This window comes from Myxocyprinus asiaticus, chromosome 33 (genome assembly GCF_019703515.2).
Source record: "Myxocyprinus asiaticus isolate MX2 ecotype Aquarium Trade chromosome 33, UBuf_Myxa_2, whole genome shotgun sequence".
Lineage (NCBI taxonomy): Eukaryota > Metazoa > Chordata > Actinopteri > Cypriniformes > Catostomidae > Myxocyprinus > Myxocyprinus asiaticus.
Window position 1 is genome coordinate 16,710,205 of NC_059376.1, and position 12,043 is coordinate 16,722,247.

The window sequence follows — 12,043 nt, forward strand, 5'->3', positions numbered from 1 at the left end:
TCGGTGAAAACTATATCTTTAGAAGTGATATTATAGGTTTGGGTGAGAAACAGATATGTAAGTACTTTTTTACTATAAATTCTCCTCCCTGCTCAGTAGGTGGCGATATACACAAAAAATGCGAATCACCAAAAACAAAAGGAGAACTCTTGGGACTGAGGAGCGCTTAGGAGGGCTGTTTTGGAGCAGAGATTTATAGGAAAAAAGGACTTAAATATTTATCCGTTTCTCACCCACACCTACCATATTGCTTCTGAAGACATGGATTAAACCACTGGAGTCATACGGATTACTTTTATGCTGCCTTCATGTGCTTTTTGAGCTCCAAAAGTTTTGAACCATGTTGACTTGCATTGTATGGACCTACAGAGTTGAGATATTCTTTTAAAAAACTTCATTTGTGTTCAGCAGTAGAAAAAATGTCGCACACATCTGGGATGGCATAAGGGTGAGTAAATGATGAGAGAATTTTCTTTTTTGGGTGAACTATCACTTTTAAACACAGAGCATTGTGGAGCCAAGTCTATTTCCTTTCAAAATAAGAGTCCCAAAATAAGCAAGCATATTTTTGTTTATAGTTAAAAGTTAAAAATCTTAATTTATTCTGGTTATAATTGGAATTGTGGTAGCACAATAAACTGCATCTGTGATTTTAATCATTTTGGACTCTTGTAGCCTCTGTCTGTGCCCGTCTTGGTAAGGAAAGACTAAGCTTTATTTTTTTTAACATTCTATAAATCGATTTTAAAAACTACCAGCCGAATAATAGGATATCAGCCTTTTCCATCACCTAAGTTATCGCTATCAGTAAAATCCTCCATCGGTCGACCATTATTCAGTACATCTCAACCATCTCTACAGAGACTCAAACTGGTTTACCAAAGGATGTTTATTCATATTCAATAACAATTCTGCTCCATTAAAAAAAAAAAAAAAAAAAGGTTCAATAATTACTATTTATACACATCTATCTTTAATACTGAATGGTTTGCATCACTTGTAAAACCAGGCTCCTTTTCTCTGTGTCTTAGAATAATCACTGATTAAATAGCAAGTGCTTACAGCAGAACCGCAGCATCAAATTACAGACACATTTCTGTATTTTAGTGCTAAAAGTGGACTATTTCTGGTGACAGTACATTTGACACTTTACTGTTTATGATGAAATTAATGAACTGTGAACATCTGAAACATAGTTCCACAAAGAAACAGTATTACTCTATAAGTGGTATGAGCAAGATTAAAACAGAGTATGTCTATGAAATAATAAAAGGGACTTAAAAGGAGATTAAATGGACTGAGTTTTAAACTGGAGCCCAGTTAAAGCAGGTTAACTCCATGTTTAAGGAGTCGCTGACGGGCTTTTCTGGGCAATGAGAAGGCACTATCCTGAGCATCAGGACTCCCAGAGTTTCTGACAGGTGTTCCCTGCTGGAGAAAATACGTCTCCTGGGCCGTACTACGGGTTCCGTATACTGCTGAGCCAGCATTCCTATAATTCAGTATACAAACACAATAATTATGACAGTACTTATGCAAGTGAAAAGTGCTTAAAATTAATTAATACCAAACTCTCTGATCATCACAAATCCTTTCACAAGCAGAATCCAATGTGGAATATAAACCTAACCATACAATATACACATTAAATATTTGATTATGACTAAACAGGCATTCAAGCGTATACTCTAACCTGACAATAGCTTCATGTAGAGTGTCCGTGTGTGAGAAATGGGAATGGAGCAGCGCAGTGGCCCTCACAAAGGAGCGATCCTGGGGCCCAGCCGAGCGGCCACATACATTAGCTATGACAAAAAAAAAAATTCACAAACTACTTTACACACATAAAATACACATAGCATTTGTGTCACAATCTAGCCGTAGTTGACAAAGATCCTCAGTTTTACATGCACTGAATAAGGTTTGTGTTGGTGTTATATGTGTGTAGTTCACTCACTAGTGAGAGTGTTCTGAATGCAGTCATAGTGGGCAAAAGTGTACGGCCCTGATGGGCTGGGGGTCCCAGGCGAGGTATTCCTCAAGTGAGCCTCAAGCCCATTCAGAGATGCCAAGCTGCTGTGATACTGCAGTAACAGCAGAGACAGCATTTTATTGCTCTTTCATTATTCTGTCTCAAACACTGGCTTGCTCCTATACAGTACATATATTGTACATACACAGTGGCCCCAAAAGTATTGGCACACACTTATAATGAATTAGTATGCTTAATTGGTTTGCATAACTAAATACTGCACGTTTTTAAAGAAACATGACAAAATCACTATATTTAAGTTTGTCAGACACAGTATTTTATATATATATATATATATATATATATATAAATATATTCAACAACTGTTCAAAAGTAAGACAAAAAAGTATTTGGACACCATGACTGGGAATTATTGATCTAGTAAATATGACCTTGGCTTGCGATCAGTTGGTTTAAAGCAATTGCAAAAAAAAATAAATCAATAAAAAAAAATAATTCTAGCATTATTTGTTTGCAGATGCCACTTAGTTTCATATTCTGTATCTAATGCAATGGCATTTATACATTTTAATGTGTGATTTAAAGGAACAGTTCACCCAAAAATGAACTGTTTCTACAAGGGGTATGGCATTTACTCACCCTCAAGCCATCTCAAGCCATAAACTTACTTTCTTCTGCAGAACACAAATAAATATATTTTGAGGGATGTATTAGGTGCTTTTGTCTATACAATGCAAGTCAATGGGGTACAAAATATTTAAGCTTGAAAAAGGACATAAAGACAACATAAAAGTAATCCATACGATTCGCGTGGTTATTCCATGTCTTTATGTGCTTTTTGTAGCTTCAACGTTTTGGACCCCACTGACTTCATAGTATGGACAAAAACACATCCTTCAAAATGTCTTCATTTGTGTTCCGTCTTCAAGTTTGAGATGGCATGAGGGTGAGTAAATAATTACAGAATTATCATTTTTGGGTAATCTATCACTTTAAAGGGATAGTTCACCCAAAAATGAAAATGCTTTCATTATTTACTCACCCTCGTGATATCCCAGGTGTGAACGACTTTCTTTCTTCACCAGAACACATTTGAAGAAAATTTGAAAAATATCTTAGCTCAGTAGGTCCTTAAAATGCAAGTGAATGGTGATCCAGGTTTTGAAGCTCATAAATCACAGATAGTCAGCATAAATGTCATTGATATGACTCCAGCGGTTAATGTCTTCTAAAGTGATACGATCATTTTGGTGTGAAAATTATCAATATTTAATTACTTTTTAACTCTAAATCATCGCTTCTGGTAAGCTTCACAAGAGGGTAGATTCCAAGTGATTCTCAAGTTCTCCGCTCGGTTGAGACATCCAGGATGAGCACACAAACGCAACATTTTGACTAAAGAAACAGATCAATACAGATCTCAACCAAAACCAACCAAGAAACTGTACAGCATTCCTCCTTCTCACTTGTAAACAGCACTGCTCTTCCAGCTGTGACTCGTGCATCAGTTCTCGTGTGTTTCAAATGCCAATGCGATTACGTCAAACGCGCGTACCACTCCTGACCGGAAGCATGGTTTGAGTTAAAAAAAGAGCTTAAATATTTATCTTTTTCGCACCAAAAGCGATCATATCGCTTAAGAAAACATTAATTTAACTGCTGGTGTTGTATGGATGATGTTTCTGCTGACTGTCTGTGATTTTTGCAGCTTCAAAAGAGAAATCTCCATTCACTTGCATTTTAAGGACCTACTGAGCCAAGATATTTTTCTATTTTTCTTCAAATGTGTTCTGGTGAAGAAAGAAAGTCATACACACCTGGGATATCATGAGGGCATGTAAGTAATGAGAGAATTTTTATTTTTGGGTGAACTATCCCTTTAAGTATCCAAATAAATTTTAGGGCCACTGTATGTCCAGACATTTGGAGGTTTGGCATAAAGACAGCACAAAATTTAAAATGCGCAAGACACACACACTTGCTTCTCACCACTTCCTCTCTGGCGGTTGGGTCGGTGTTGAATTCTGGCTCTACCAGCAGGGCTAGTACCAGGCCTCTGACTCTGTGCTGGTACAGTATTGTCGGCACTAGAGAGGCGTCTGCTAGGGTCTCATGTGGTGGGGAGCCATTTGGGGGGTCATTTTTGCTCTTTGCATTCTGCTTCAGCCTTTGTTCTTCTCCTACTACTTGCTCGCTCATTCGTCTTGCCTCTTCCTCTGTCTCTCCTTGGAATGTGTCATTTTTATTGGTCACATGATTGTTAGTGTCCAGCCTCTTTCCTTCAGTCCTGTCAATCTGGTTGTCATGGTAAGAGTCATCTGATTGATACCCATTGGTTAGTGCTCCACTTTCCTGGTCTGAACTTAAACCCTCACTTTTAGATTTTGACTCAGAGTTGATACTCCCTGACTCCAACTTTTCATCTACATCCTGGCATGCTTCCTCCTTACTGTTCAGGCCTATCAGACTTCCTGTCAAACTCTGTTCTTTTACCTTACCCAAGTTTGTTCCATTAGACATGCTGTGGTTGTGTGACTCAGGTGTGAAATACTCTGATTTGTTCATAAGACTAGCGTGAAGGGGGGTGTAAACCATAGAGGGAGAGGAGCTGAAACAAAGTTCATCAGAGAGGGAGGAGCGTGCAGAGGATGGCATCGTCTGATAGGATGGTGGAGGACACTGGGTGGGGTCTAAGTTGGAAGAGTCAGTCTCTGTGATTGGGGTGTCGGATAAAGTGCGTGACAGGAGGCGGGACTTGCCTCTGGGACGACATGGAGGTTGAGTGCAATGAGACCTAAGAATGAAAAAATAATGATGCAACAATAAGATGATTATTGCACTGACAAAATTGTATTTAGTATTAGTGGTGCTCACCCCTAACTACAGTATTATCATATATTACCTCAGAACTATATCTAGGGACCAGAATAGCACAGAGACTTGGGGGTGGGCTCTTTTGACTTCTCCCAGTAAGCAACACATAGCAACAGCCCAGAACACTTTAGCAATCACCTAACAATGCATTAGCAACCACCCAGCACACCCTAAAAATCGCATAGCAACATGCTAAAAGCACTCAGAACACCACAGGCACTGCATAGCAATGCCCTGGAAACAACCCACAACACCTGAGCATCATGGTGGCGAGTTTTGCATGTGCAAGCACCACTGACATCTCTTCAGAAAATGTAACAATCTAGTTATGCATACTCTGAGATGTACCTGCATGCTCTATCCACTGGGGGGCAGCGCAACATGTGCAGTTCAGTGGGTTTTAGGAACACCTGTGTGGTTACTGTGAAGGATGGTGGTGTGCCCACAGATGAGCTCAGGCCATTGGCCATCACCCTGTAATCCTGTAGTCAGAGATAAGGAGAAATAAACAAGGATACACCCACCCCAAGACTGTGCACCTGTCATTTTTCACCCTAATGTCAGAAAGAATATACAGTATAAGTTCAGTATTAAAAGTGCATGCAGTAATTGTAATCTACTCATGAAGATATGAAAAATATGCTTAAAATGGAGATGAGTGCACCCTGTTCATACGACCAGGCAACAAGCCTACATGATTTATCTTGTTAATCCCCTGTTATTGGAAACTTTCGACTGAGGAATAAATGAATCATGCACCCACAAATATGTCTGTAAACAGGGTATTTCTACAAGGGATATGGGTATCCAAAAACGTTTGGTTTTACATGACACTGCATCCACACCTGTAGGTGTCAGTATTGAATCAAAGACCTCCACCGTATCAGCCACAGGAACATAAAAAATTACTGTGTGCAACTTTAAAAATCTCCATGTGTATGATTCTACCTGGCTGTATGTTTCTGTCTCGTATACCATCACCTTCACTGTCAGACCAGGAGGCATCTGAGTGCTCACCACCCTGCACAGCAAACAAGAGACCTGTCAGTGTAAACTGCATTTGGTCAATAAAACAGTGTAAGCAATGCTAAATATCCAGTACAGACATTAATAAAATGCTGCTGTGTGTAATTTTTGGAAAAGTACTTTCTCCCATCCAAGTGTAATATTCAGAGTAGGGCTGGGATATTTAACACGTTCATTTCCGCGACTCAGAGACTCTGAGAAAATAATTTAAACGTTATCTAATTAAACTTCAGCATTCAATATGATTAATATCTGTATGTATAGTGACTAATAATGCATTGACAATGTGCACTTTAGTTTCTCTTGCTAATAAAGTCTGGTGTGAATTGAATCTGCCCATTTTATCCTATTGTTAAAAAAGTCCACTGGAAAACGGCAGAAGATTTTGCCCAACATTTAATTACAACATGTCCACCGATTTAACAGCATGTATACATATACTTTGATCAAAGATTCATACCTGTAAAAAGGTTTATATATAGTACTTGTCACATATTACAGATATTCAAAAAGAGTAACAGAATTTTCTCCTGTCACTGAGAAGCATTATAAGGACAAAAATGAGAATGAAAACATTTGTCTTACAGATTGGATCTTTGGACTGAGAAAGCTCACCTGCCCCTGTACAGAATGCAGCCTGCTAACACAAGAGGACATCGCTGACATGCTTGTAGAATCAGGGCAGCCTTCAGCAACAGCAGTGGATCGATCTGATAAAGAGGGAGTGTAAAAAAAAAAAAGTCCGCCCAGTTAGGGAAGGGAAAAGTAAGAGAGAGATATTAATTTTAACCAAAGTACTAACTGAATTAATCATTCTGAATGTTTTGTGACACACTGCTAAATAATAAATCTCACTATATTATTTCCACTCGTACACCCATACGTACATGTGTGGAGTCAATTGTCCTCAGGCAGCTGAAGATGTTGTGCAGCTCAGTGGAGCCGCCCTGCAGGTAAGAGAGGTATCTGGCCCATTGAAGTGCCAACTCCTCCTCAGTGTACAACTGTGGTGAGAAAAATTACTGTGATCAAATAGATCAAAACACAACACACATTTGCTGGAAACAGTATGTAAACTCTTGCATTTACCATGGATTTCTGCATAAATTGGTCATAAAATTTAACCTGATCTTCATTTGTGTTTAATAAAGACATGAAAATGTATCACTGTTTCTGTGTTTGTCAATTGTTGTGACTGTGAAGATCAAGATGCATGTTATGACCAGATGGCATTATTGACATTTTACCTGAAGAACACTTCCAAGTTATTAAGATGCAAAATTTTGCACATACTGTACACAAATACTAATATGTCAATAAAAACATAATTCTGAGAAAATGTAATAATATAGTAGTGGGGCCTGGGTAGCTCAGCGAGTAAAGACACTGACTATCCCCCCTGGAGTCATGAGTTTGAATCCAGGGCGTGCTGAGTGACTCCAGCCAGGTCTCCTAAGCAACCAAATTGGCCCGGATGCTAGGGAGGGTAGAGTCACATGGGGTAAACTCTTGCTCTCGGTGGGGCGCGTGGTGAGTTGTGCGTGGATGCGTGGTAACGCGCTCAACAAGCCACATGATAAGATGCACGGATTGACGTCTCAGACACGGAGGCAACTGAGATTCGTCCTCCGCCACCCAGATTGAGGTCATTACGCCAGCACGAGGACTTAGAGAGTGCATTGGGAATTGGCCTTTCCAAATTGGGGAGAAACGGGAAGAGAAAAAAAAAATAAAAATAAAAATAATTTTTAAATAATATAGTAGTAGTTACTGTGATTTTGCACCTGGTAGCTCTGCCGCACTTGTCCATTATAGAAACAGAAGAGGTCAATCAGCTGATCTAGGAAGTCACATACACTCACATCTGGAATATCTACCACACAGCTTAAAGCCTGGCAACCACAGGAAGATCTCATTCAGAAGAGTTATAAAACCACAATAAACAGCACACTATTCATGACTGCAATTTAACCGAGTTGTTATGTATGTTATGGTTCAAAGTGACCAATGTGATTACCCAAATAAATTTATCCTTCATGCGAACCGCATATTTGCTTTTGCGCAGACGAAGCAGGCGTACGGGTGATGAGGACATTTCAGACACACACCGACACACACCGGCCAGCTGCCCGCAAAGGAGCTCCTGTTGGTCCATTGGCGTCTGTAAGAGCAGAACACACACTATCATGCCTTCAAAGTCTAATTAAAATAGAAAATAGCCATTGGAAGTTATTATGAAGGTTTCTTTCTAAAACAGCATCGTATGCTGATGCTGTGTGTGCTGTTGTTTTTCTACACTTGTCTAATTGTAATGAGTTAGAGGTAAAGGATTTCTCAAGGGTCCTTGATCTCTTACATCCTCAGGATAAAAGTAGCATATCCCATTTCTGGTCAGGTCCCTCTCCTCTTGCACCTTTGAACTATCATAGAGGAAGAAGGAAAGGCATCTGGAAAAATGACCAAAGAGACACGTGGTAAAGTTAGGCTCTAAACCAACCCAGTTTCCTTCCAGCACCTACAGAATAACTGATAAAAACTTGAGATAATGTTTTCATTCATTTTAAGGAAAAACTCATCTCTATTCATATATACACTGGAAAATTAACATTTCATTACTTCACTGTTACCTCACATGCACATCCATTCACTCACTCTCAAAGCTTAATGAAGCTGCATGTTGTATACAGAGCACAAAATAAAGACATTGCTTTTACATATAATTGACGCGTACACTTATAAATAATATTGTTCTCACCTTCTTGAATCCGTCAATGCAGCTGTCTCAGCCATTGGTGATCTGTCGAAAAGTAGCAACTGGGTTTAAAAATTTAACCTCTCTCCATCTATTTACAAAAATACCATAGATATTAGTTTTTATTACTTCAAAAGTTGTGGTAACTTGGTATTAGCCACTGCTGCATAATTTAAATGCAGTAGTTTTAAAGGGGTCATGACATGACTTTTTTCTTTATATATATATACAGGTGCATCTCAATAAATTAGAATGTCGTGGAAAAGCTCATTTATTTCAGTAATTCAACTCAAATTGTGAAACTTGTGTATTAAATAAATTCAATGCACACAGACTGAAGTAGTTTAAGTCTTTGGTTCTTTTAATTGTGATGATTTTGGCTCACATTTAACAAAAACCCACCAATTCACTATCTCAAAAAATTAGAATATGGTGACATGCCAATCAGCTAATCAACTCAAAACACCTGCAAAGGTTTCCTGAGCCTTCAAAATGGTCTCTCAGTTTGGTTCACTAGGCTACACAATCATGGGGAAGACTGCTGATCTGACAGTTGTCCAGAAGACAATCATTGACACCCTTCACAAGGAGGGTAAGCCACAAACATTCATTGCCAAAGAAGCTGGCTGTTTACAGAGTGCTGTATCCAAGCATGTTAACAGAAAGTTGAGTGGAAGGAAAAAGTGTGGAAGAAAAAGATGCACAACCAACCGAGAGAACCGCAGCCTTATGAGGATTGTCAAGCAAAATCGATTCAAGAATTTGGGTGAACTTCACAAGGAATGGACTGAGGCTGGGGTCAAGGCATCAAGAGCCACCACACACAGACATGTCAAGGAATTTGGCTACAGTTGTCGTATTCCTCTTGTTAAGCCACTCCTGAACCACAGACAACGTCAGAGGCGTCTTACCTGGGCTAAGGAGAAGAAGAACTGGAGTGTTGCCCAGTGGTCCAAAGTCCTCTTTTCAGATGAGAGCAAGTTTTGTATTTCATTTGGAAACCAAGGTCCTAGAGTCTGGAGGAAGGGTGGAGAAGCTCATAGCCCAAGTTGCTTGAAGTCCAGTGTTAAGTTTCCACAGTCTGTGATGATTTGGGGTGCAATGTCATCTGCTGGTGTTGGTCCATTGTGTTTTTTGAAAACCAAAGTCACTGCACCCGTTTACCAAGAAATTTTGGAGCACTTCATGCTTCCTTCTGCTGACCAGCTTTTTAAAAGATGCTGATTTCATTTTCCAGCAGGATTTGGCACCTGCCCACACTGCCAAAAGCACCAAAAGTTGGTTAAATGACCATGGTGTTGGTGTGCTTGACTGGCCAGCAAACTCACCAGACCTGAACCCCATAGAGAATCTATGGGGTATTGTCAAGAGGAAAATGAGAAACAAGAGACCAAAAAATGCAGATGAGCTGAAGGCCACTGTCAAAGAAACCTGGGCTTCCATACCACCTCGGCAGTGCCACAAACTGATCACCTCCATGCCACGCCGAATTGAGGCAGTAATTAAAGCAAAAGGAGCCCCTACCAAGTATTGAGTACATATACAGTAAATGAACATACTTTCCAGAAGGCCAACAATTCACTAAAAAGTTTTTTTTATTGGTCTTATGATGTATTATAATTTTTTGAGATAGTGAATTGGTGGGTTTTTGTTAAATGTGAGCCAAAATCATCACAATTAAAAGAACCAAAGACTTAAACTACTTCAGTCTATGTGCACTGAATTTATTTAATACACGAGTTTCACAATTTGAGTTGAATTACTGAAATAAATGAACTTTTCCACGACATTCTAATTTATTGAGATGCACCTGTATATAGTCAAGGACTCTTTTATTCCTCATGGCATGACCCCTTTACGTTACCAATACCACTGTAGAAATTCACTATTCCCAATAAGTCATTTAATCCATGTGTGAAAGTGTCAAACAACACGGTGGTTACTGAGATTAAAGGAATAGTTCACCCAAAAATAAAAATTATCTCATCATTTACTCACCCTCATGCCATCCCTGATGTGTATGACTGACTTTTTTCTGCAGAACACAAATTATGATTTTTTAGAAGAATATTTCAGCTCTGTAAGTCCATTGAAAGTGAATGGGTGCCAAAATGTTGTCACTTCAAAAAGCACATCAAGGCAGCATAAAAGTAATCCATACGTCTCCAGTGTTTTAATCCATATCTTCAGAAGTGATATGATAGGTGTGGGTGAGAAACGGATCAATATTTATGTCCCAATTCATTTCTTCTCCCTGCCCAGTAGGGGGTGATATGCATGAAGAATGTCAATCACCAAAAACACAAGAAGAATGTGAAAGTGAAAGTTACAGTGGCGATTGACTGAGCGAGGAGAATTTATAGTAAAAAAAATATATATATATATTGATCTGTTTCTCACCCACACCTATCACATCACTTCAGAAGACATTGATTTAACCACTGAAGTCTTATGGATTACTTTTATGATGATTTACGTGATTTTGGCACCCATTCACTTGCATTGAATGGACCTACAGAGCTGAGATATTCTTCTAAAAATCTTAATTTGTGTTCTGCAGAAGAAAGAAAGTCAAACACATCTGCGATGGAATGAGGGTGAGTAAATGTAGAGAATTTTCATTTTTGGGTGAACTATCCCTTTAAGTGAGCAGTCTTCGGCAGGTTAAGTGATTCTGACATAAGGGGACCCCCTCCATGTAGATTTAAACGGCTTTTATAAGGTTACTGATTTGATATTTTTACAGCATTTAATTATCGTGGTTAATCTGTTCTCAGTGATACATTTGTTCATTGTTATTTCATAATACTTACAACATATACAACTTTTAATTTGAAACGTGAAATTAAAATTAACCAAGTGTAATTAGTGCTATTAAAGTCCAACAAGTTCGTATTAATTAATGTAATGTACTAATGTTAACGAATACAACCATATTGTAATATTGTTTAACTCACCGTAACTTCACTTGTGTCATTCAACTTCAATCGAGTTCCTGAACTACGTTCTACGTGAATCGCCTGCCTCTATTATTTTACGCTACCCAATCTCACGATTAGCCAAACATCAGTAAAATGTTCATTATCAACTGAAATAAACATGATCACATAGTACATGCACCTATTAAATGTCGTTTGAGAAGGAATGTGAGTCACAAGAGAAAAGTCATGTGAGTGCGTCTTGACACTAAGGTAAGCCCGTAAGGACAAACTTCAGTTTCATTTCTCATTTTTAGCTTTGAGTTTTTGTGGCGTTCGAGAAATTAAGATTGTAGTGTAGATTTTCATTGTATTGAATGAAAAACAGTCTCCACAGTGGATGCAAGCTGGTTTTAAAGTTCATTTAACCCTTCTGCAAACTCAGATGATTACACTGCAGCAGCACTTCCTCAAAAATGA

The 12,043-nt window shown here is 38.8% G+C and overlaps 1 protein-coding gene across 4 annotated transcripts; it reads right to left on the reverse strand.

Moving 5' to 3' along the window:
• Positions 1–862: 862 nt before the first annotated feature.
• Positions 863–11,831, reverse strand: hps4 (HPS4 biogenesis of lysosomal organelles complex 3 subunit 2). Of its 4 annotated transcripts, none has more exons than XM_051669120.1 (13): positions 11,603–11,831; positions 8,649–8,690; positions 8,250–8,340; positions 7,911–8,054; positions 7,678–7,785; positions 6,781–6,897; positions 6,509–6,603; positions 5,816–5,888; positions 5,216–5,349; positions 3,983–4,787; positions 1,958–2,084; positions 1,694–1,805; positions 863–1,492 (listed from the first exon to the last, which is right to left on the reverse strand). In XM_051669120.1, the coding sequence occupies exons 1-13, from the start codon at positions 11,620–11,622 to the stop codon at positions 1,321–1,323; spliced, it is 2,040 nt and encodes a 679-aa protein (XP_051525080.1). In that variant the 5' UTR covers positions 11,623–11,831; the 3' UTR covers positions 863–1,320. The 4 variants fall into 4 exon arrangements, 2 of the variants coding, with proteins under 2 accessions (XP_051525080.1, XP_051525081.1); XM_051669121.1 differs by having other exon boundaries at positions 8,649–8,736; XR_007894419.1 differs by lacking the exon at positions 1,958–2,084 and having other exon boundaries at positions 1,346–1,492.
• Between the last annotated feature and the right edge of the window lie 212 nt (positions 11,832–12,043).

What these genes read in the sequence shown, in the direction of transcription:
- hps4 (XM_051669120.1), bottom strand. Translation starts at nt 11,622, where the DNA reads ATGACACAAGTGAAGTTACG. An exon ending in GCATTGACGGATTCAAGAAG is followed by an intron (nt 8,341 to 8,648) that starts GTGAGAACAATA and finishes TCATTTTTCCAG; the next exon opens with ATGCCTTTCCTTCTTCCTCT. An exon ending in TGCATTCTGTACAGGGGCAG is followed by an intron (nt 5,889 to 6,508) that starts GTGAGCTTTCTC and finishes TTTGCTGTGCAG; the next exon opens with GGTGGTGAGCACTCAGATGC.